Source organism: Benincasa hispida, chromosome 1, assembly GCF_027475165.1.
Source record: "Benincasa hispida cultivar pf3 chromosome 1, pf3_genome.v1.1, whole genome shotgun sequence".
NCBI classification, from domain to species: Eukaryota; Viridiplantae; Streptophyta; class Magnoliopsida; order Cucurbitales; family Cucurbitaceae; genus Benincasa; species Benincasa hispida.
In genome coordinates this window covers 43,398,493-43,424,957 of record NC_143478.1, presented here as the reverse complement: position 1 = coordinate 43,424,957, position 26,465 = coordinate 43,398,493, and the positions used below count along the sequence as shown (strand labels likewise).

Genomic DNA, 26,465 nt, shown 5'->3' with positions numbered 1-26,465 from the left:
ATAACCTACTATAGAAAGAATTTCAAAAAGGAAATGGTGTCCTCTACTACTCCACCAGCTCCGGTTCATGAATCTAAACCAAGAGGGTTGCAAGTAGTGATAAGTAGTGATGAGACTTATATGTAGTTCCAGAGAATAACAGGGTTGCAAGTAGTGATGAGACCTAACCAAACTAAGTTTATCCCCCATGCTTAGAAATGTGTCTTCGTTGGGTATCCCCTTCACTAGCAAGGTTATAAATGTTTCCACCCTTCTTCCCCGAAACATTTCATCTTTAGGGGGAGAGTACTAGTGATCCACATCTTCAATCTCTACTAACCTTCCTGAACTCCTTCCTAAACCTATCCTGAGTGCCCATGACACCGTTCTACCCACTAAACAAGTCCCTTGGATAACCTACTATAGAAAGAATTTCAAAAAGGAAATGGTTTCCCCTACTACTCCACCAGCTCCGGTTCATGAATCTAAACCAAGAGGGTTGCAAGTAGTGATGAGTAGTGATGAGACTTATATGTTAGTTCCAGAGAATAAACAGGGTTGCAAGTAGTGATGAGACTTCGACAGAAACACAAGAGGGTTGCAAGTAGTGATGAAACTTCGACAGAAATACAAGAGAGTGAGATTTTTCATCAGGCTAGAAAATGTAATCAAAATTCCATTACAGATGAGGAATCAAACAAACTAGAGGATTATGATATCTCTCTTGACATGCGTATTGCATTGAGAAAGGGCACCAAATCCTGCACCAAGTACCCCATATATAGTTGTATGTCTTACAGTAATCTGTCTTCTGGGTTCAGCGCATTCACTGCCACCCTTTATACAGTAACAATATTGAAAAACATACATATGGCTATGGAAATTTTTGAGTGGAAGACTACCGTCATGGAAGAAATGAGAGCTCTTGAAAAGAATAATACGTGGGACCTTGTTGCTCTTCTTAAACGGCATAAAACAGTTGGGTGCAAGTGGGTGTTCACTCTGAAGTATAAATCAGGTGGAACTCTAGACAGGTACAATGTCAGACTTGTAGCAAAAGGGTTTACTCAAACTTATGGGATAGATTATTCTAAGACTTTCTCCCTAGTAGAGAAGTTAAATACGGTTTGGCTCTTTCTTTCTGTTGCAATTAATAAAGATTGGCCTCTCCATCAACTTGATGTGAAAATGCATATCTGAATGGTGAATTAGAAGAAGAGGTGAGGTGTATATGAGCCCCCCTCCAGTTTTGAAGCTTAGTTTAATCATCAGGTTTGTAAACTTAGGAAGTCTTTGTATGGTTTGAAACAATCCCCGAGAGGGTGGTTCGACAGGTTTACTACCTTTGTTAAGTTCCAAGGATTCACTCAGGGACACTCTGATCACAAGTTTACAAAAAGGTCAGTATCTGGGAAAATTGTTGTTCTAATTGTGTATGTGGATGATATTGTCCTGTCAGGAGATGCTGCTGCTGAGATCACCAGGTTGAAAAAGAACATGGCTAATATTTGAGATCAAAGCTCTAAGGAATCTAAAGTATTTCCTTGGAATGGAGGTGGCAAGATCAAGGGAAGGGATCTTTGTCTCACAACAGAAATACACTCTTGACTTGTTAAAAGAAACAAGTATGACTGGATGTAGACCTGCTGACACTCCTATTGAATTCAATGCGAAACGAGGAGATTCTGTTGACAAAGTTCCTGTTGATAAAGAGAGGTATTAGCATCCAGTGGGAAAATTGATTTACTAATCTCACACTAGACTAGATTTTCCTATGTTGTCTGTGTTATTCAGTTTATGCAGACACCCTTCGAAGAACATATGGAAGCTGTGAATTGGATTCTGAAATATTTGAAAAGCTCACTAGGTAAAGGTTTGATGTTCAAAAAAACTGGCAGGAAATGCATTGAGGCTTATACCGACTCTGATTGGACAGGATCAATTATTGACAGAAAGTCTACCTCTGGATATTGTACTCTTGTGTGGGGTAATCTAGTTACTTGGAGAAGTAAGAAGAAAAGTATGGTTGGAAGTAGTGCTAAAGCTGAATATAGAACTATGAGTTTTGGAATCTGTGAAGAAATCTGGTTGAAGAAAGTTATGTCTGATCTACTCCAAGACAGTGTTCTACCTATATAAGCATAGCCAATAATCCTGTACAACATGATATAACGAAACATGTGGAGATTGACAGATACTTTATAAAAGAGAAACTGGACAATGACAGTATCTGTATTCCCTATATTCCATCTAGTCAACAAGTTGATGTTCTCACCGAAGGGTTACTCAGGCAAAATTTTGACCCATGTGTTTGCAAGTTGGGTCTGATTGACATCTATGCCCCAACTTGAGGGGAAGTGTTGAAAATAAGGGCTTTGTTGATAGTTTATAGCCCCAAGGGTATTTTAGTATTTTACTTGACCCTATGTTTATTTCCTTTATTTTAGGGCTTGCTAGAGCCTATATATGACTTCTATTGTAACTTTCATTGTGTATTAAAAATAATAAAAGAGACTCTCTATCGTGGTTTTTTCTTCGTGTTCTAGGGTTTTCCACGTAAACTTAGTGTTCTCTATTTTCTATCTTTTAACAAATTTAATTGGGAGTTTGGAAATTGAAGTCTGCTTCCCCTTCAACCAAGGAAAATAAAGACGGACCATTCCTCTTCCATCCTCAAGAAACACCCGACTTTTCCACTTCCTCCCTGTTTAGAGAGCAACTTCCATAATTATTTGCTAAGGAGAAAAAAAGATCTATACTGCCGAAAGGTCTTTCCAGGTGTTATAATTCTATAGTTAGGGTTTTCCATTCTTGTAAATATTTTGTGATATTTTCCTTTTCTATGCTTTGTACTCTTGTATATATTCATATCTTTGGTGAATGAATAAGGTATTTTGATTCTTTCTCAAACCTAAGAGTTTTACACCAGGCAACCCCCTTTTCTTTTCATATTGAGTCCCCTGATTTTCCAATGATCTTCATACTCGAAGCACCTCTTATGGAGATGCAATTTCTAACACCTCTCTTTTATTTTTTTTAGTTTTTTTTACTAAGGCTACTTTTGCACACTTATCTACATACATAGTTTAGTGAATGGAATAGATTATCATTATTCTCTCATACCTTTAGTTTTGACAAGATGCAACTTGTAGCAACCCAAATTTAAAGACCAAAAAGCAGATTTTCTTTTAATTTACCATATTTAGAATTTCCACGAAGATCAACCAAGATACAATATTCACCTTTCTTGGCCTCTATGATTTCCTCAGTTCTGACACAAAGGATTTAGGAAGAGAACATGGTTCTACTAACGTCAGTGATTTAGTAAGGAAAAAAAAGGTTATAGCATTATCCAATTTCTCCCTCCTAAATTATCACTGACACGCCAATAATAAACATTTCCATGTATTTCATCCATTTACTTGTTGAGTCTTATCAAGTCCATGGGTATTGTATTAGCATGGTCACACACCAGCCATTATCTATTTTTCCCTTATAGACTTGGTTTTATTTTGTATAAACTGCTCAATCTGTTATGGTTTTCCTGTATGACACAATGTTTTCTGCACAAATCCTTATGTCTGGTTGTTTGTTTTCAGGATGGGTACTGTATTTAGCCATCTAGCCACGTCTTTGTCAACTGAGCCTACTCTGGATGATCCTATGTTTTCTTTGTTGATAGTTTTCTGGCCAATGCTAGAGAAACTTCTAAGGTGTGAACATATGGAGAATGGTAATCTCTCTGCGGCAGCTTGTCGTGCTCTATCTCTAGCCATCCAGTCTTCAGGTTTGCTGTTTATCTTTTGATTATTTCGTTTTTTGTCTTCTACTAGACCCATCCATTTAATGTTTAATATGCAGGTCAACACTTTGTTGCATTGCTGCCGAAAGTCTTAGATTGCTTATCGACAAATTTTGTTTTGTTCCATGGTCATGAATGTTACATCAAAACAGGTAATATTATTTACTCTTTGTTGCAGTTATTATCTTCATTCGATGATGTGGAAAAGTGTGATGTAGCATGATTGGCAGTGGTTTTAGAAACTTTAGTTGAGTTGTTAGTTGTTCCAGTTTGTAGTAAGTTAGTTATATATCTTTTATTTTTATTTTTATTTTAACTAGAAACATCTGCTCATTGATATTATGAAAAGGAATAAGTGTTTGAAGGATACAAAGTCCCAATGGGAGTGAAAAAGAAAAAAAAAATCAAATAGCAAATATAACCAAGTAGATTAGCCATGAAGAGATTTTTGGTTAAACAGAAAATACAACGAAATATTTATGTGGTTAGAAGTTTTTTGGTTAATCCATTAAACCTCCAAAAATAGAGGTTTTGGTTGTAAATAAGATAATTAGCTGTAAAATCTTCAATGATTTTATTTTACTCTCATCATAATTCTTTCCTTTTATGTATTCAGTCTTTCTTCTATATAAAAAGGCTATATTTCTTTTTTTTGAAAAGGAAACGATTCATTATATTAATAAATAAAGATGAGCGAAAGCTCTAAGTACAAGAGAGTTATACAAAGAGCAAAGCGAGAATACAAGTGCTTGTGAAAGGATCAGGAGATGCACCCGAACGTCTCAACTAGGTTGACACTCCCTTAGCATCCTCATCATATCCAATTCTATCCCATGACTGAGAGATAAGAGAACAAGATTACAAAAAGTGGACAAAGCCTAAAGAGACAACAAAAGTGAAAAAACCAAGGATGAAGCCAAAACAGTGGCCTGAAAATAATAAAAATATAAAAAGTTCAATATGCGTTGCTGGAATCTAGAAATCTGGAGGATTTTAGTGCTGTCCGTTGGGAGGGGTTGAGATAAAGGTCTCCCAATTGAGGTTGAAGTCTGAAAGGCTGTAGGCATGGAAAAGGTCGGAGAGGAGGCACCAGGAGGAGGCTTGAAGACGGGCGGCTTCAAAGCGATCTTGGCAACTAGTGGCTTTGTTATGGAAAATTCTTTGGTTCCTTTCAAACCAAAGGTCTACCAATAAAGCTTTTACAGCAGTGCACCATAACAAACGGATAGATTTGTGGGAGGTGGGTCCGGCAAGGAGCTGAAACACATTACTTTTGAAATCATTGCACAAGGTCCATGGAAGATTGAAAAAACACAGCAGCTTATTCCAGCACCAACTTGAGTAGGGGCATATAAAGAAAAGGTGAAGCGAGTCCTCGCTGTGATGTAGGCAGAGTGGGCATACTGTGGGGGAAAGGGAGGATGCTGGTTGCTTCTTTTGGAGGACTTCAGCTACATTCAGCTGACCAAAAAGCATAATCCAAATGAGGATGTTGACTCTTCTTGGGCTTTTTGTTTTCCAAATAGCCGAGAAGATGGGCTTTTCCAAAGGGGAGAATGGTGTGAGGTGGCTTTTGAGGGATTTAACATTGTAATGGACATTGTTTGAGATGGACCACACTCTTTTATCAAAAGAGAGAGAAGGGCTTCTACTTACAATTTTCCTCAACAAGTCTTGGAAGGCTGACACTTCTTCATCTTTAAGCGATCTTCGAAAAGTAATGGACCACGAAGCTATGTTATTGTCCCAATGATCGGCAACTGAGCCATTGGGTAGCGTGGTGATTCTGAATAAGCTAGGAAAAAGGATGCTGAATGGAGAATGTCCTTCCCAAGTGTCTAACCAGAAAGCAATACGACTGCCATTACCAAGTTTGAAAGTGGCCAAGGATTCTACCTTCAGCCATGTTTTTGAGATGCTGACCCATGGACTTTTCAGGCTTCTAACTCCTTTCTCTGTCGTATGCCAATCAAAAGCATCCGTACCATGGATACTTCTGACCACTTTACCCCAAAGAGAGTTTTGCTCATTGAAAAATCTCCATCCCCATTTAGCAAGTAGTGTAATGTTCATAGCTCTGAGCCCTCCGAGACCTAGACCACCATCTGCTATAGGTTTTTGAACCAATTCCCATTTGACCAAGTGATTTTGCTTGCTGCCCTTATTACCTTCCCAAAAGAAACTTCGTATAAACCTTTCCATTTTAGTTGCTACCCCTTCGGGCATAAGAAAGATTGCCAAATAATAGGTTGGGAGGTTTGAAAGGACTGAGGTACAAAGGGTGGCTCTTCCACCCCTTGATAGATTGAATCTTCTCCATTTGTCGAGTTTGCCTTGTACTTTATCTAGGACCGGCTGCCAAAAGGAGGCTCTTTTTGGATAACACCCCAGAGGCAACCCTAGATAAAGGAAGGGGAGGTGGTCAGCCAACACATTTAAGAGGCTGCTGCATTATAGACCTCACTATCATCCACATTAATGCCGTAGAGTGCTGATTTATCCCAATTTACCTTCTGCCCTGAACACCATTCAAATAGCTCTACTGTATGCTTAAGTTTTGACAGCATAGTGCTGTCATGTTTGCAAAACAATAAGGTATCATCCGCAAATTGAAGTATGGAGACTTAGACTTGCTCTTTGCCAACTAAAAACCCTTTAATGATGCTAGAATGATTGAGTTTGGAGATTAATGCATTCAACACTTCGCTGACTAGAAGATAAAGAAAAGGGGAGAGAGGATCACCTTGTCTAAGCCCTCTTGAAGCAGCCACTCTTCCCCTATTGAATTATTGGGATACAAAATATTCTATTTATAAGATTGACTTCTCCCCAAAAAATGTTTAGGAACATGATGGACAAACATGAGAACGTGCTACCCTGAAAGAGATGTATTTTTCCAATCCCATTTTGTTAAGGGGTGTCCACACATGAACTATTGTGAACTGTCGAAAAAGGGTTGGTTTGCCCTAGGGGCTTATTTGTAATTCTCTTATGGGCCTAGGGCTTCCTGTCTGTCTATTTGTTTGAGCAGTTTTTCTGTATTTCTGTATTACTTGAATAATAAAAAACTAGTCTAGATCGTGATTTTTTCTCCCTGGTCTAGGGTTTTCCACGTAAATTATTTGTGTGTTTCTTTTCTCTTTCCTCTTTTATTTTCATCATGGTATTAGAGTCTGGCGACGAAACTCTAGCCACCATTGATGAGTCTCCTTTGACGACCAATTTTGAGATAACTGCCTTACCTCGCCTTCTTCAACAAATGAGTGTTGCCAGACAGACAGCCCAATCCATCGACGGACAGATCGGGTCACGCCCAGTCAAGGAGAATCGCGGACAGACTGAGTCGCGGCCGGCCGTGGAGGAACACAGAAACCCTATCGGAGTCTTCAACGTATTGGGTGCAGAAGGATTTCGGCGTCCAGATCTGAACAACGCCCAGCCACACTTCACCCGCAGATCAGTCGATCTGTCGGGTGCAAACGACGTTCGGCGAGTAGATCCGATCGCAACCCAACCTTCCGTGCACACCAGATCGGTCGATGGCGTCCAAACTCGACGAGCCTTCACCACGAATCCAGCAGCCTTCACGGCGTCCAAACTCGACAACCCTAGGGTTCAGACTGGAAGCCGCAACGACTTATTTGGCACGGCTAGTCGGTGGTGTCTCTGACCAGCAACCTCCGATCAGCCTGTCCACTCTGACTGCAGTGACGTTGGTCTTGTCATGTTTCCGGCGAACTCTCCGACAGGTGTGATTGGGGTGTGTTCTGATGAGATTAAAAGTAGATTTCTTTTCCTTCAGCAACAACTCGCGGATTTTGGGTCAGTTCTTGGTACAAACTCGCAAAGTGCTCAACCAGAGTCGTCCAATGTACAGCTATGCTCCGAGAACCCAGTAAACTCTTTCCATTCTTTACCTGCTGCAAATTTGTTATCTGGATCAATAGGACACTCTGTAGGAATTATTATTGGAGAAAAGTTGAATGGCCAAAATTATTTCTCCTGGTTGCAATCCATCAGAATGGCGAGAAGGAAGACAAAAATTTGGCTATCTAACTGGGGAGATACCCAAACCTGAACCCGATAGCCCCCACGAATGTATCTGAAGAGCAGAAGATTCATTGCTACGATCAGTTCTGGTGAGTAGCATGGAACCTCAAATTGGCAGACAGTTACTTTATATGGCAACTGCCAAAGACATTTGGGATGCAGTATAGCAGTTGTATTCGAAGAAGCAGAATGCATCCCGCCTTTATACCTTACGCAAGCAAGTCCATGAATGTAAGCAAGGGACTATGGACGTAACATCATACTTCAACAAATTATCCTTGTTATGGCAAGAAATGAACTTATGCCGTGAGATTATCTGGAAATGTACACATGGTGGGATGCAGTATTCTAAAATTGAGGAAGTTGATTGAGTGTATGATTTTCTGGCTTGGCTAAATCCGAAGTTTGATGGTGTTCGCAGCAGGATCTTGGGCCAACGTCCTACATCGTCACTGATGGAGGTGTGCTCTGAAATACGCCTCGAAGAAGAAAAGTATAGTGCCATGAATATTTCAGTAGTTACATCTACTGAGGCTGCTGCTTTTGCCACCAAATCCTCCGGATCTGATAGTGACAAGAAACCTCCACCTGTTTGTGAGCATTGCAAAAAACCATGGCACACGAAAGACCAGTGCTGGAAGCTACATGGAAAACCTCCAAATGACAAGACCTCGACTTTGCTTCAAACTGACGGTCAGAGTAACTTAAGTGCTGTTGGGGTTAGTGCAATTGCACACTCGGGTACGACTCAATCCTTTAGTTTTATTAACATTAATGGAAAATGGCCTTGGATTGTGGATTCTGGAGCAACAGATCACCTGACTGGGTCTTCTGATCATTTTGTATCATATCACCTGAGCGCAGGAAATGAAAAGATTAGAATCGCAGATGGGTCCTTTGCCCCTGTCGTAGGGAAAGGACATCTTTCTCCGTTTGAGGGTCCAATATTGCGTGATGTGTTGCATGTTCCTAAAATTTCGTACAACTTACTATCTGTCAGTAAAATTACAAGGGACCTAAACTGTCAGACTGTTTCTCACCCGACATTGTTTTGTTTCAGGATCTAAGCTCGGGGATGACGATTGGCACTGCTCGGCACGATAGGGGACTCTATTTCCTGACTGATGAAACTTCCTTTAAGGATGGTTATAGGACTAGTTTTATTTTTTTGAATTTCTCTACTGTTGAAACCGATTTTATGTTATGGCATTTCCATCTGGGACATCCCAATTTTAATATATGAAGTATCTTTTTCCGCATTTATTTCATAATATTAATCTATTATCCTTACAGTGCGATGTGTGTATCCGGGTTAAACAAAGTCGTGTTTCTTTTCATCCTCAGCCTTACAAACCGTCCAAACCTTTCAGTCTTATCCACAGTGATGTTTGGGGATCCTTCACCAACCACCTCTACAGGAAAACGGTGGTTTGTCACCTTTATTGACAATTACACCAGACTGATATGGGTCTTTCTTTTGACCGATAAGTCTGAGGTGTCCTCTGTTTTCCAACAATTCTATGCGACCATAGAAACCCAGTTCAACACAAAAATTGACATTTTACGGAGTGACAACGGGGCGTGAATTCGTTAATAACTCGTTTAGGGACTTCTTGGTCTCTAAAGGAATTATCCATCAAAGCTCGTGTGCCTATACTCCCCGGCAAAACAGAGTAGCCGAGAGGAAAAATAGGCATCTAGTAAATGTCGCTCGTACCCTTATGATATCTACCTCTCTTCCTTCCTATATGTGGGGCGATGCTATCCTCATTGTAGCCCACCTTATCAACCGCATGTCTTCCCGTGTCTTAGCCTTTCATACTCCCCTTGACTGTTTCAAAGAATCGTATCCCAACACCTGGTTAATTCCTGACGTACCTCTACGGGTGTTTGGATGTGTTGTCTTCGTCTATACCCACGGTCCCAATCGTACAAAATTCACTCCTCGTGCCCAGAAATGTGTCTTTGTTGGGTACCCTCTCCATCAACGTGGGTACAAGTGTTATCATCCCTCGTCTCGGAAATACTTTATGTCTATGGATGTCACCTTTCTCGAAGATCAACCTTTCTTTCCCATTAGTCCTCTTCAGGGAGAGAGTCCTAGTGAAGAGGCTAACTGGTCCACGTATTCCATTCTCCTAGAGGTGTCGGCTGAACCTGAACATCCTAGCCTTGTTCTCCCTAGTCCTGTTCTTCTTACTAATCAAGTCCCTTAGTTAACTTACTACAGGAAGAATCTCAGGAAGGAAACAGTGCTGCCTGTCGCTTCTCCGGCTCTAGTTCATGAGTCTGACTCGGTCTCAATCTCAGGTATGAACATCCCTGCTTGTGATACTGATAATTGTGTTGAGACTAATAATTGCAGAGTGGACAGAGATATAGAGATTGGTGAAAATGATGAGAAAATAGAGGGAATTGAGGAGGATGGAGAAACTGATGGAAAAGACAACACTGAGGAAATAACTCCAGCAAACGAGAATAGTGGAAGGGAAAGTGATTGTGTGAGAAGTTCTAAAGAAAGATCCATAGATCAGACGGCTAGCTACAGTAAGAAACTTGGAGAAGAGAAAAACCGTGATGCGTCTCTTGATCTTCCAATTGCATTGAGAAAAGGGACTAGGTCATGTACAAAGTTCCCTATGCATAGTTACATGACATATAGTAATCTATTTCCTGAGTTCAAGGCTCTCACTACCAGTCTAGATACAGTAATGGTTCCAAGTAATATACAAGTTGCATTGGAAACTCCTGAGTGGAAGGCTGCAGTTATGGAAGAAATGAGAGCTCTAGAGAAAAATGAGACATGGAAACAGGTTGCTCTTCCTGAGGGGCACAAGACGGTTGGATGTAGATGGGTTTTTACTGTCAAGTACAAATCCGATGGTTTGATTGACAGATACAAGGTGAGACTGGTAGCCAAAGGCTTTACCCAAACCTTTGGTATTGATTACTCTGAGACATTCTCTCCTGTGGCCAAACTCAATACGATCCGGGTGCTGTTATCTGTTGCTGTTAATAAAGATTGACCTTTGTACCAATTGGATGTGAAGAATGCGTTTCTTAATGGAGAACTCGAAGAAGAAGTCTATATGAGCCCTCCACCCGGCTTCGAAAACCAGTTTAAGCATCGGGTTTGTAGATTGAAGAAGTCACTGCATGGGTTGAAACAGTCTCCAAGAGGTTTGACAGATTCACCACGTTTGTTAAAGCACAGGGGTATGATTAGGGGCACTTAGATAACACATTGTTTACAAAAAGGTCTAGTTCAGGAAAGATCTCAATACTTATTGTGTATGTAGATGACATTGTTCTGACGGTGATGATACTGATGAAATTATGAGACTTAAAACAAAGATGGCTGAAGAATTTGAAATTATAGATCTGGGAAAATTGCGATACTTTCTTGGGATGGAGGTGGCTCGGTCGAAAGAGGGTATCTCTGTCTCACAACAAAAGTATATTCTGGATCTCCTCAAAGAAACAGGAATGACTGGGTGTAAACCTATAGACACCCCTACGAAGTATAATGCCAAACTGAGTAATGTTAACAATGGAGCCCCTGTTAGTAAAGAGAGATATCAGCGGTTAGTCGGGAAGTTGATATATTTATCTCACACGAGACCTGATATATCTTATGCCGCGAGTGGTGTTAGTCAATTCATGCATGCTCCCTATGAGGAACATATGACAGTCGTCGAACGCATTCTACGGTATCTAAAGGGCACTCCTGGTAAAGGTCTTATGTTCAGGAAGTTTAGTAAACGTGGTATAGAAGCATATACTGATTTGGACTGGGCTGGGTCTACTGTTGATAGAAAGTCTATGTTTGGGTATTGTACTTTTGTCTGGAGCAATCTGGTCACTTGGAGAAGTAAAAAACAGGGAGTGGTTGGCAGAAGTAATGCAGAAGCCGAATATAGAGCCATGAGTATGGGATATGTGAAGAAATCTGGTTGAAGAAAGTATTGACAGATCTTCAACAAGACAGTGAGCTTCCAATGAAATTGTTCTGTGACAATAAAGCAGCAATAAGTATTGCCAACAATCCGGTCCAGCACGATAGGACCAAACACATCGAGATTGACAGACATTTCACTAAAGAAAGACTGGACAATGGGAGCATATGTATTCCCTACATCCCTTCTAATCAACAAATTGTAGATGTCCTTACAAAGGGGTTGTTAAGACAGAGTTTTGATTACTGTATCAGCAAGTTGGGTCTAGTTGATATTTACGCCCCAATTGAGGGGGAGTGTCGAAAAAGGGTTGGTTTGCCCTAGGGGCTTATTTGTAATTCTCTTATGGGCCTAAAGCTTCCTGTCTGTCTATTTATTTGAGCAGTCTTTCTGTATTTCTATATTACTTGAATAATAAAAAACTAGTCTAGATCGTGGTTCTTTCTCCCTGGCCTAGGATTTTCCACGTAAATTATTCGTGTGTTTCTTTTCTCCTTCCTCTTTATTTTCATCATGAACAATACCCTGAGATGAAAGAAATGGTTCAAGAATTCAATTGACATAGTTTCGAGCATTGTCGGTTCTAAGGATTTGAATCAAATTTTGAAATTGAGTCGAAATCATAGAATGGATGGATTGGAAGATAGTTGATGTTTCAGCTTTATCCTTTGCGAGATATGTCCATGGTAGCCCTATATGGTATTCAATAAAAATTATGAACTACTGTGCTCCTAATATATTTCTAACTAGCGAAGGCCCCCAAATGCCACTATGGATCAATACAAAAGGGTTGGAAGATTTGTAGGGCACACTTGGATTAATATCTTTGGTATTTCTGGGAGATGACAAATTTCACATTAAAAATGACTCGTTATTTTTATTAATGAAGAAATGAGGAAATAATTTTTCAAGATACAAAATTTGATGACCGAGACAAAAGTGCCATAACATGACTTAGCTTTCACAAGACAAGGATTTAAAACTGGAAGTAGACTTAGGAATAAGACTGACAGAATTGGAAGAAGACTCATAACTGAGGTTGTAAGACAACTTTGAAGGATGATTTTCCTGAAGAAGATAGAGGCCACCATCCTCGGAGAGTGAGTATTACAGTCTGGATCATGTTGTTTGGAACACTTAATTATTCTTCTGTTTTACAACAGAAGCTGTTTTCTCACAGTTTATCTCCTAATTGGTATGTTTTATGCAAAGCAGAAGGGGAAGATCTAGAGCATTTATTCTATGATTGTGCCTATGCCAATAATTGTTGGAGATCTCTTTTTGAATGCTTTAATATCTGTTGGGTTTTCGATAATGAATTCAAGAATAATGTGCAGCAGATTCTTATAGGGCCAACCTTTAAGAAAATTCCAAATCTGTTGTGGATTAATGCAGTAAAAGCTTTGCTCGTTGAACTTTGGTTTGAAAGAAACCAAAGAGTGTTCCAAGACAAGAAAACTCCTTGGTTTGCTCGTTTTGAGGCTGCTAGGCTTAATGCTTCATTTGTGGTGCTCTCTTTCTAAAACCTTCGCAGGTTACTCATTACAAGAAATAAGCTTAAATTGGAGGGCCTTCATACAAGAAGATTGACAGAAGTTTGAAGTCTTTGGATTCAGAGTTACAGCATAGTGTGATCTTGTTTTAGGATGTTTTTTCTTCTTCTTTTTGGTATTTTGTTGTAGAAGCTTTGGTTGACAGCTGTCTTTTTGTATCTTTATTGATTCATTGTAAGGACTATTTTAGCATTGAACATTTTTTCATTGAGTTAGTTTGTAAGATATGATGAGGGCACTAAGGGGGTGTCAACCTAGTTGAGATGTTCGGGTGCACCTTCTGATCCTTAGATTTTATGCTTTATGCTCTTTGTACATTTCTCTTGTACTTTGAGCATTAGTCTCATTTAATTATTTGAATAAAAAGACTTGTTTTCTTTTCAAAAAAAAAAAAAAAAAAAAATGATAGAGGCCACCATGCTACTTAGCAATGCCAATCACTTTTCCTAAACCTACTTCCTAAAAGATAAGAGGCCACCATGCTACTTCAGCGAGCATATTGTTAGCTTGGGCAAGTTTGTGAAAGATACAAATTTTTTTCATCCATTGACTTGGTTATGATTTTCTTAGAAATGTTTTTTTCCTTGAGGCACTGTCCCACAATTTGTGGAGACATACAGGCAGTGCTTTTACTGACCAACTATTTTAATAAATTATCATTTGCAGCTTCAGTTATTGTTGAAGAATATGGCCATCAAGAAAAATTTGGGCATTTGTTTATCACCACTTTTGAAAGGTTTACTTATGCAGCATCCGTAAGTGCTATTAATTCCTCGTACATATGTGACCAAGAACCTGATCTAGTGGAGGCTTACACAAATTTTGCATCAATTTTTCTCCGATGCTCTCACAAGGTTGTTCTTTTAGTTCCATTATTCTTTTCCTTTTCTTTCTTTAATATTATAGGTATAGTTTCATTTATCCTTTAGGAGAAAATAGAATTTGATGGCTGTTTGATTTGTGGACGTATTCCAGGAAATATTAGCTGCATCTGGTTCTCTTTTGGAGGTTTCATTCCAGAAGGCTGCTATATGTTGCACAGCCATGCATCGTGGAGCAGCATTAGCAGCAATGTCATACCTATCTTGTAAGTGCTATGCATCGCTTCTTTTCCATCCCTCCATAAGAATATAGTTGTGTTGTTGGCTGATGGAGTAGAGAATCCAAATGATATCAGACGATGCAGCTATAATCTTAAAGACTTACAGTTCAAATGTCAGCAACCAATTTTTCTGATGGCTAGTGCCGGGTGCTTGTCCTTTTTCTTTGGGAGTGGCTAACGTGTCCAATTCGCATAAGTGAAAACTCACCTTAACCCAACAATCAATCTAACACAATTCACAAATACCACGTAGAGTTTAGCCATTCAAGCAATGATTTCCTACTCGCCAATCTCATAGAATTGAATAAATCCTCTCTCAACGAGGCTAAAAGAGTCATCCTTCACTGTAAAATTTCACATGCATTCCACAGTTTGTTTCCCACTTGGCTAGTCAGCCACTGTCCCTCAAATGTATTAATCTCATCTCGTGTTACTTTCTCCAACAATGCATTTGAACTTCATGGATTTTGGCTAGTACTTAAACTCGGTCAATCATAGAAACAAAAGCTTGATAGGACTCAAATAAACCATCATATTACATATAGTTCCCAAAATAGTGTACGGTAAAGCTTTTGGCCTTTTCCTTACTAATTAGTAAGTCTGAATCATCAACACGAGGAATCCTATATCATCCCACTCATTTTTACTTGTGTTGTCTAGAGATTAGGACTAGTTAAGATTTTTGGGAGAGTTCTTCAGTGTTGAAACCTCAACTTGTTTGCCTGTTTGTTACTCCTTGTATAGGTGATGAGAATTTCACTTCAAAGACATTTGGAGTCCATTGAGGAGCAATTTCTTCTTGGGCTTTAGAGGATATGGACACGTGTCTCCCAAACCCTAGCCACCCATCAACCAAGTCTGACCCACCCTAATCGTTTGTCCGTTTATTTCCAACCACCGTTGACCACCTAAAATGTCTCAACCACCCTCTATCAACCTCTGACCACTCTTCGCCTTGGTCATAGTTTTGGATAAAACCCTCCATTCTCTTTTCTAAAAAATTTTAAAAATTATAAAATAAATAAATAAATAACCCTAGCCCCTTCATTCGTTCTTTGACCACCATCGGCCACCTCAATCCTCTCCAATTGGCGACCACCTTTCGTCCAGCCTTCGTCCACCTTGAAACCCCAGTCCAGCAACTGCCTTTTCCCATTCCTAGTCATTTCTTCTCCTTGATACAAACCCAAGCCACCATGAAACCCTACCTTTCCTTCCGTCCAACCTCCGACCTCTACTAACAACCTCAGACAGTATTGCGCACCTTACATGCTTCTTCTGCTGTGTCTCCAGTCACCAATCGGTGACTTTGAGATGTTGGTAGACTCCTACATTTTGTTTCTGCTTTTCTTGGGTAGCTTTTTGTTTGTTTTCTTCTATCTTATAGCTAGTTATCTCTTCAATCCTTTCCATTCAAGATGTCCTTGAACCCATTGGATGAGATGAGTTGTGTTTTTTAGTACAACAACTTCGGGGTGGGGGATTGAACTTCCAATCTCTTGGGACATAGGTCAAGCCAATACCACTGAGCCAAACTCACTTTGAAAGAGGTGATGAGTTGTTGTATTCAAAACTAGTTTTTTTATAAGGTGTGAGAAGAACATGTTTACTATTGAGAACTCAATTAATAATTAGAAGATATACCTTTCAATTGAGATGTTACAGGATCTGGTTCACACGTTCTTCTCCAAAAAAGATGGGGACGACTCTAGATTCCTTTGTTTGGCTAAGTTTAACTAATTCAATGAAAGTTATTTTGAATACACTATATGGCCCCCCCCAGGTAATCTGCATGTTCTAGTTGGTCTCTTGATGGATAGTTTTCTTTGAAAAGGAAACTAGTCTCTTTATTAATGATTGAAAGAATGCTCAAAGTACAATAGAGTTATACAAGGAGCATTAAACATAAGATCTATGGATCAGGAGGCGCACCCGGACATCTCAACTAGGTTGACACCCTCTTTGCTGGAAAAGTTGCTTGGACTGCCAAACTAGGTTGACACCCTCATTGAGAGAGTTGGCATCTTCTAGAGGAATTAAATGCATTGATTTTCCAATGCAATTATCATTCTTTTTTAATAGAATTTCATCTGACACAGATAGTAAGGCTGCCAATGGCTCCTCCACATCAAAATTCGCTTTCTTCTTTAAGTTTTTGTTGGATATCTTCGTTGTAGTAATTACCTCATAAGAAGTCTTTTCGACTTCCTCATTTAAAGACTCTGCACCTGTCTTAATAACTACGAATTGAGCATCAATCTGATTCATTTCATCTTCCTCAGCAAAAAGCCTTCGATTGGAGGAGTTTAAGAACTTTCTTGACTGGATTGAGTTTAAATTGTATTAGAAGATGAAAGGTCTCTATACCACCCTCCCTTTTAACCACATAGGATGAATGGTCCTCAGATATTGAAGCATTAATGATTGAAGGTGATAAATTGCATCAGCAAAACTTGCTAAACGATTCAGTTGTAATTGAAGCATTAATGGATAAAGAAAGACTATTACAAGATGACTTGGTAAATGGTTCAGTATCTGTCTTTATCTCATATATGAAATGTGTTAAAGAGAAAACTCATATGTTAAAGAGAATTTCATATGCCTAATTCAAGAGGATGCGGTGTTGGTAAAAGACTTTAGACGTATTAGCCTGACCACTCTTGTGTATAAAATAGTGGCAAAAGTGCTTGCAAAAAGACTCAAAGGGATCATGCCAAACATTATAGTCCCAACTCAAAGTGCATTCATTGTGGGGAGGCAAATTCTTAGTATTTGGAGTGGTTTTGCCTCAGCTAAAGATTCGAGCCTGGTGGTTTTGTTGGTTTTTTCAAGTTTTTGTTTGTTGTCTCAAAGGGTTGACGTCCTTGTATTTTTTTTTTTTTTTTCTTTTGTTGTTCTCTATGTTGTTGGTCTTTGTTGCTAGCTCCTCCAGGTTCTAGTTTTTGCTTTTATTAGTTCTATTTTTGTTTTTCTTTCCTTCCCCATTGGGAGATTGCATCTCTATACTATTCTCTTCCTTTTCATCCGTCAATGAAAAGTTTGTTTGGTGTTTAAAAAAAGTACAATTGAAAACTCATTGAAGAAAATTTTTATTCACACTGATGGGGAAAAAAACAAAAACAAAAGAAACAAATGATCAGAACTTATATTATACTTTTTCCCCGGAAGCCATCTACTTGACTCTTCCCTATTAGCTTGATTTTTGTTGCCTTTTAAATAATTATTTCGAGTCTTATTTTCTCTAAATTGCTTTGCCCGTTTAGGTTTCTTGGATGTTAGTCTAGCATCAATGTTAGAATTTGCAAGTACCAATTCTGAGGGATCATTCAATTCTATGGTTATTCGCGTCCTATCCCACAGCGGCGAGGGACTTGTATCGAATATTCTGTATGCTTTGCTCGGTGTTTCAGCGATGTCACGGGTAAGCTTTTAATTTAATGTATACACGTGGATGCTTTCCTTCTTTTTTTATTTCCACTTGCAGGTACTCTTGTAACCATATATGGTCAAACTAATAGCTGTCTATATGTGTGCCTTGCATGAGTAGTTTCATTGTGATAGAACTGTTGATGCCTGATCTATATTTTTTTATGACATAATTTTCATTATAAAAAAGAAAGATACAATAAAAAAGGGGGAGATGAGTTATCCAACAGACAATTTACAAAAAAATGACTCCAATTAGTATAAATTTGGGTTAAGCTATAATTACAAAAGAATTTAGAAGTAGAGGACCAAGTAGAAGTAAAAAGAATAACCAAACTCCGGAAAAAGTCACTGTTGGTTTCTTTATCAAGAATGTTTTTCAAACAGCCTTCAAAGGAGGGTGAAGATCCCATTGAAGCAAAGGATTTTCCAAAGGATTTTCGCCTGAGCATTTATAATTAAGACTCCAGGATTTAATTCCAAAATTGTTGAAGCAAACTGGCAGTCCCGTAAAACATGGTCCAGACTTTTCGTAACCTCCAAGATCTCTAGATGATTTAGCAAGAAGTGAAATGTTCTTGCATTTAAGGTTTGCAATACTAAGACCAACCTGTTCAGTAGCTCCAGCCAGCACCCTCACTTTCCGATCATCTTGTTCAGAGATTCAGAATTCTCTGATGGGTTCTTCTTTCTGATCATCTTGTTCGTAAACTGATTTACCGTAAAGTATGGAAGTAAAAAGTTGCAATGCGAATGGATCCTATTTTTGTGTATGGCATGATTCTAGTAAGTTTTTTATGGAAGATTTGGAAGTCAACATGCTACTTCTCCTGCCGAAATCCCAGCTAAGTTGGTTCGTTGAAAGTATTCTAGATTTGATTAAGGGATCCTTCTCATGTTTCTTTGTGAGAAATGGCCATGATGATTCAGGTGTCACACAATTGTTGAAGTTTCATGGATCCTCAGGATGGATTATGAGATGTGTGGTTTGGCCATCTTTAGGAGAAAGATATTTTATTCATATTTCTTCCAGTGATTCATTGCAAGGTTGGTATTCTTTTGCGTTAATACTCCTAGAGTTCCAGAGAAGTTCTGAAGATTCAGTTAAGCCCTTAATACCAAGGCAGTCAGCATCAAAAGTTTTGCCATCCCAGGGAGAAAGCTATGTGGACCTTGTGAAGAATTCATGTCCATAAAAGCTCTTTGTTCCGGTCGAAGAAACAGAGCATCGATTCTGAAGCTTTTCCAAGATTGAAACAATGCTCTGTTTTAGTACCCGATAAACATGCAACAATATTGGATATTAAAGAATTCTGATGTTTTTCAAGAAGATTTTAGTAACTTATGGATAGTTTTCCGTTTGTTTGAGTTCAATGATTGGTCAAAAATAGCCAAAATGCTAAAAAAGATTCTTACATTCTAATGTCATTGTCTATCCTCTGTTTCCAGAAAATGTTTTACTCAAATTGGACCAAGGTGTTTTGCAGGACTTGATTGAGAAACCAGGCAAATGGCAGAGGTATCGATCATTCCATCTAAAGTTTGAAAAATGGAACAAGTTTATGCATAGCTGACCCTTGTATTCAAAAGGATATGGAGGGTGGATTTCAATCAAGAATCTCCCTTTAGATTATTGGTGTAGGCAAACGTTTGAAGCTATAGGAGCTTATTTTGGAGTACTGCAAGATATTGCAACGGATACTTTAAGCCTTCTTAATGTATCTGAAGCCAAAATTCAAGTTAATAAAAATTTATGCAGATTCACGTCATCAACCATAGAAATCATTGATAAAAAACGTGGTTCTATTTTTCTGAATTTTGGAGACATTGAATTAATTAATCCTCCCTCAAGGGTGCAAGGTGACTTATTTGTTAAAGATTTTATTAGACCAATTGATAGAGTTTGAATCCTTAGATCCCGTTGGTGATACAACTGCTATCCAAAAAAAGATCCCTGATATCCTTTCGAATGATTTTCAGCCAACCTTTGCCGCCATGAAAGCCACAGACCCGGTTGTTTCACCTTCAAATTTAATTGTCCCTTGCCCAAAGCTGTCTCTTGTCCTTCTCGTATTCCCAACCAATGAAGTTTCGTCCTTAAGGTAGAATGTCGTTGGTTCCTACCATAATGAAAAGGCAATAATTGATTGCGTTAATTTTCTCTCTCCTAGAATATCAAACGACGACAACCCTCATCTTTCAGTAGCCCCCTCTTCATTGCTTCATTGTAATAGTATGGTTGTTCCTTCTTCCCTAGCTCACGTCTCTCAGCCAGTGGAAGCAAAGAAGCGCTCACATTTGTTCAAGCCATATCCCAAGCATTTTGCCAGAAAAAAAAAAACTTCTTTCCTAAATTCGTGGTCTAAAATGGTGAACTCGGATTTGCTTGAGGAATTTTGTGTCAAAATACAAATCTCGAGCTTATACCTGAAAAGCCTAAAATTGCTTCTTCGAATCATCCTTCTTTTATCCATTCCAACTTTAAAATTTCTGGCTCAAACATTAACTTTTTGAGAGGTCTCTTGGCTAGTTTTCCAAGTAATTCTTGTAAAAAAAAAAAAGCTAGAGACAGACGAATAATCAATAGTAAGTGTTAGTAGTGAAGAGCTTGAAAATTCTGATACAGAGGAAAATACAAGAGGAAGAGACAGCTCATGGGTTTGGTTTCAATATTTGTCATTTATTTCAACCGGAGGAAGCTCACTTGAAAGGTGAGGATGAAGTCTTTTTTTTTTTTTTTTCTAACCCTCTCAGAAAGGAAGATATTCCCAAGCATCGACATTCAATAATTGTAGCTTGTGATATCATTCTTGGTTGAGCTGCTTATAGCTGTTTGTGAGATTTTGGGGTTGCTATCTTTATCTTTTCCTCTTTAAAGTTTCTGACGTGAAGCACAAGAGATCTTGGAAGTCTTTCTAGCTGGTGGGGGTTTTTATGTTTGTTTTAAATTTTATTTGAATCTTGGAAGATGCTCCAAGTTTTATTCTCTGTTAGAAGGACAGTACAAACTTTTGAACTTGTTTGTCAGCATGATTGATTGGGTTGTTGAGAGTTCTCCGAGAGATTGCTTGGAACTCAAACAGCTGCAGAGCATATGGAACAATATTTGATTGGTTGCACCATGCGCATTTGTTTCTCCTCTTGAAAGGTATTTCTCAATGGTCGGGCACAGTAGAGAGAAAGCAACTTGGGAGGTTTTAAAGCAGATTATGTTGTTGTGGGTTGGTTTTGTGCTTGGCCTCCTGTTCAAGCCTCAAGTCTTGTACTTTGCTAGTAGTTTGGCAGTTTGGTATTTTATTCTTTGGGTGTTGTCTTAAGGGTTGTTCTCCTTTGTCTTTCTTTTGGTCCTTGTTTGGTCCAATTTCGATGTTGTATTTTCTCTTTTCTTTGTTTGTTTCATTGTAAATTGAGTTTTAGACTCCTTTCATTAGTTCAATGAATAGGCCTTGTTTCTGTTTCAAAAAAAAAAAAAAAATTGAGGACGTTCAACTAATTGTAGAAAAGCATCTAAAGCTTTCTTAGGCCAACTAGGAGAGCACAATTACGAAGGATTTTTTGAATTCCACAACAGATGTATAGTCTTTCAAAAGAGAAGATCCACAAATCTTTGCTTTCTTGGGACAAGGCCTTCCAAATACGATCAGATTTTTGCCTTTCCAAAGCTATTTGTTTCACAATGAGGTTGGGAAAGAGATTTAACGAAAATGAGCCATCATTTTCCAATAACGACAAAAACACATCATTGGTTGGCGAAAGACTAAAAACCAAAAGAAATTTATAATACCGAATCTACTCCTATTACTATAAAGACGTAGCAATAGTGGTAAGTTCGGGTCGATCTGCTGGGAGGCGTGATATTTTTTCGTTAAGGTGTAATTAATAGTTATAGTGGTAAATGTAGGTAGTTGGTGTGGATAAGAAATAGGGTATGCAAGAAAAGTAAAGATAAAGTGGGTAAATGTAATTAAGGATCAAAGATTCTATCCTTGGGAGTAAATTGAGTTTTTTTTTTTTTTTTTTTTTTTTTTTTTTTTGAAACGGAAACAAGCCTTTATTATTCATGAAATGAGAGTACAAGAGCTGTGTACTTGAATCATAAAGGCAAATAACTAAGAACTAAGAATTAGGAGGCACACCCAGACATCTCAGCTAGGTTGACACCCCTTTAGCGTCCTCATCATATCCAAACCAACAACTCAAAGAACAAAGATAAAAAGAAGCCTTACAAAGCAACAAGAAAGAAACTAAGTACAAACAAACAAAAAGACTTCTTTAGCAGTAGTTACAAAACATAGGAAATCAAAAACAAAAAGCTGAGAAACAAGACCACATTATGCTGAAAAAACAGTCCACTATCTTCTGAAACTAGCTGTCCAAATGAATGAAGGCCTGCCAATTTAAACTTATATCTCGTAAGGAGTAGGCTTCAAATGCTTTTGAGAGGGAGCACCATAGAGAAGCATTAAGTTTTACAGCCTGAAATCAAGCAAACCAAGGGGTTTCCTTATCTGGGAACATTCTTTGGTTTCATTCAAACCAAATCTCAGCAAGCAATGCTTTTGCAGCACTAGACCACAACATATTTGAAGTTTTCTTGAGGAGTGGCCTAGTAAGGATCTATTGTACATTGTTTTTGAAAGCGTTATCAAAGACCCAACAAGTGGTGAAGCATTTAAAAGAAGCTCTCTAGCAATTAATGGCATATGCACAATCAAAGAAAAGGTGTTAGAGGTCTTCCCCATCTGATTTGCATAGAGCACACCAATTGGGAGAAAGAAAATGGGAAGGCGGCTTCTGTTGTAAAACTGAGGAGCAATTAAGCGCTCCAAAAAGCATTATCCACACTATTATATTTACTCTCCGATGGCTGTTGGACTTCCAGAGAGCTTTCTGAAGGCAAGTTGTGAGTGGTGAAGTCAAAGAAAGATGTTTGACCAGTGATTTTACTGAGAAGGAGCCGTTAGCTTCTAGGGACCACGTGCGAGTATCTTGGCAGTTTTTTAATTCTTTCGTGGGAGTAAATTGAGTTCCTATGCAATTTCCTATCATTGGACTATTTCGATTTAACTTATTCAATCACGCTTTGCACAACAACATGCTTGATCCGGCCTAACTATCCTCTACAATAGTGGATAGCTAGCTAGAACTAAACCATGCAAGCGACCTAAGTTATAATTAAAACCTCATGCGAAGCTTCAACTAATCTAAATGCAATCAATCCTACAGAATCCTTAGCAGTCATGATGAATCGACTTACACTTGCATTAAGCCCTAGGTTTCTATTGTGTGGTTAATTAGTCGGAAAGTCAAACCCTAATTAACCAAGTTTTTCTTAACATAATCAAATCATGCGATCTAAGATTCTAGATTAGACTACAAACCCTAGCATACAAGATTCAATAATTGCTACTCATCAACTTAAGCTAGACAAAGATGGAAGACATCGTGCAAGTCTAAAATCTTTAGCATACGACATACATCAAGGTAAAGAGCATCAATCCAAACAAGAAACATACATCAAAGATTTTAAACGGATTCAAAGATGCATAAATCAATATGGCGTTTATACAAAAAGTAGTTACATAGGTTTTACTCCAAAAAACAAGAAGACTTTCCTCAACTTCTCCATAGACAAAGAAAGAAGAGAGGAAGAGCTCCGATCCATGATTACAACTCAAAAACCCTAAGCTAATCCTAACCTAAAATGCTAAAAAGATAAAAGGAAGAAGAAGGAATTTTAGTCTCTCCTTGGCCTCCATCACTTTTGGCATGCTAAACCCTAAAGAAAGAAGAGAAGTATATATAGAGGCTGACCTAGTGCAGCTGTGCCTCTAGCCTTGTTGCTGTAGTGCAGTCTTGCTGCAACGTCGCTGGCCAAGGTGCCCTTCCTATCGTGCCGCATGTCACAATTGCAGACTTTCGAACACGGGATGGGCGATTGTTCGGCACTTGCTCTAATCCGGTGAGCAAGTCAGCCATGTAAAAATTGAAAGTTGCGGACAGCGTCGGTATATGATGTAGCCTCTCTTCACGTTTTAATAGAAAATGGTTTTATAAAACATGAGAGAGAAAAGCATTGAAAACATTATTAAAGAATATATTAAAGACTGACAATTTTAAGTGTACTAGGTACTTTTAGAGAATGAATTTCTTATCATTTAATTAGATAAAAGGTACATATATAAAGGAGAATGAGAAATCCTAATCTAGGATATACAAAATTACAATAAAGGACAACTATACATATTAATTTAAATATATCTTATAACACTCCCCCTCAAGTTGAAGCAAATATGTCGATCATGTCTAGTTTGTTGCATAAATAGCTTATTCTTGCTCCATTTACAACTTTGGTAAATATATCTCCCAATTGTTCTCTAGTCTTCACATATCCTATAGATATTAACCCTTCTTGTATTTTCTCACGAACAAAGTGACAATCCACTTCAATATGTTTAGTTTGTTCATGAAATACTAGATTGGATGCAATGTGAAGTGTAGCTTGATTATCACACCATAATTTAGCTGGCACAGTAATGTTGAAACCCATCTTAGATAAAAGTTGGTGTATCCATCCTATTTCACACACAGATTGTGCCACAGATTTATATTCTGACTCAGCACTCGAACGAGAAACTACATTTTGTTTCTTACTTTTTCATGACACAAGGTTTCTTCCTACAAAAACAAAATATCCAAAGGTTGATCTCCTATTCTCTCGAGATCCAGCCCAATCAGCATCTGAAAAACATTCAACCTTTGTATGACCATGATCTTTATATAAGATCCCACGTTCAGGTGCAGCTTTTAGATAACATAGAATTTGTTCTACTGCAATCCAATGATCCACTGTAGGAGAAGACATAAACTGACTCCCAATACTCACAGAGTAAGCAATATCTGGTTGTGTCACTGTTAAATAGTTCAACTTTCCAACTAATCTTCTATATCTATCAAGGTCTTCAAATAATTCTCCTTTAGCAAGTTGCAAATTCGGTATCATCGGAGTACTACATGGTTTGACTCCTAATTTTCCAGTCTCAGACAACAAATTAAGTTCATATTTCTATTGTGATAGATAAATACCTTTCTTGCTTCTCATTACTTCAATTGTCCCAAATCTTTAGTATGAAATTGATCTGGAAGAAAAGTCTTGAGAGAAGATATACCTGATATATCATTTCCAGTGATAACGATGCTGACAACATACACAACAAGCAAAGTAATACTATTATCAGATCGTCGATAGAATACAGAATGATCAGAAGCACTTTTATTCATACTAAAACATTCGAGTGCTTGACTAAACTTACGAAACCACGCATGAGGACTTTGTTTCAGTCCATACAAAGATTTTCGAAGATGACATACCTTATCACTCTCCTCCTGAGCAACAATTTCAGGTGGTTGCTCCATGTAAACTTCCTCCTGAAGATCATCATGTAGAAAAGCATTCTTAATGTCGAGTTGATGGAAAGGCCAATTATGAGTAGTAGCCATGGATAAAAATAATCGAATGGAACTTAACTTAGCAACAGGAAAAAATGTATCAAAATAATCAATCCCGTAGATTTGGGCATAACCTTTGGCAACAAGAAGAGCTTTCAAGCGAGCCACTGTTCTATTAGGATTGGTTTTTATAGCAAACATCCATTTACATCCAATAGCATTCTTCCCTGTCATAAGCGAGACTAAATCCCAAGTACCATTCCCATCCAATACAGTCATCTCCTCAATCATTGCACTACGCCACCCAGAATGAGATAAAGCTTCATGAACCAAGCGAGGAATAGAGATGAAATCAAGAGATGTAGTAAAAGAATAAGTTGGTGAAGAAACCAGTTATACGAAGCAAATGAAGAATTAGGGTAAGTACAAGTGTGTTTACCTTTTCAAAGGGCAATGGGTAGATCATCACTCGATTCCGGATCAGATGTCGAAGAAGCCTTCAGTGTAGAACATGTGTCTAAAGGTGGCTATGGAGGACGCCTAGAGTAAACTCGAGTGACCAGTGGGCGAGAAGGAAGAGACATAGAAGAAGGTTGAGTATGAGAGGATGCTGAAGAGGAAATCTTATAGATAAACAAATCATCCTCTCCTTTACAATGACTGGATGGTGAGAGACTAACAGGTATATCTTCAGAAAACAGAACATCGGGAGAAACTAGATACCTATTAAGAGTAGGACAATAACAACGATAACCCTTTTGAACACACGAATAGCCTAAGGAAATGCATTTCAAAGATTTTGGTTCTAATTTGATACGATGTGGATGAATATCCCGAGCAAAACAAACATAACTAAAGATCTTAGGGAAAATAGGAAACAAAGATTTTGTAGGAAAAAGGGTACGATGAGGAATCTCTCCATTGAGGACAGAGGAATGCATTCTATTAATCAGGAAGCAAGCAATGGACACGACATCAACCCAAAATTGCTTTGGAACATGCATTTGAAATAATAAGGTACGGTTGTTTTAAGGAGGTGTCTATTCTTTCTTTCAACAACTCTATTTTGAGATGGAGTATCTACACAAGAGAATTCATGAATGGTGTCATGATCACATATGTAAGATCCAAGAACATGAGAGAAATAT

At 38.4% G+C, this 26,465-nt stretch overlaps 1 protein-coding gene across 2 annotated transcripts in view; it reads left to right on the top strand.

The window, feature by feature from the left end:
* LOC120080791 (ARM repeat superfamily protein) overlaps window positions 1-26,465 on the top strand; it is a 105,236-nt gene that overhangs the window by 72,321 nt on the left and 6,450 nt on the right. For both annotated transcript variants that reach the window (XM_039035423.2, XM_039035431.2), the window contains exons 19-23: window positions 3,579-3,766; window positions 3,841-3,933; window positions 14,007-14,194; window positions 14,316-14,427; window positions 17,706-17,863. In XM_039035423.2, the coding sequence (XP_038891351.1) occupies window positions 3,579-3,766; window positions 3,841-3,933; window positions 14,007-14,194; window positions 14,316-14,427; window positions 17,706-17,863 (739 nt within the window). The remainder of the gene's footprint in view (window positions 1-3,578; window positions 3,767-3,840; window positions 3,934-14,006; window positions 14,195-14,315; window positions 14,428-17,705; window positions 17,864-26,465) is intronic.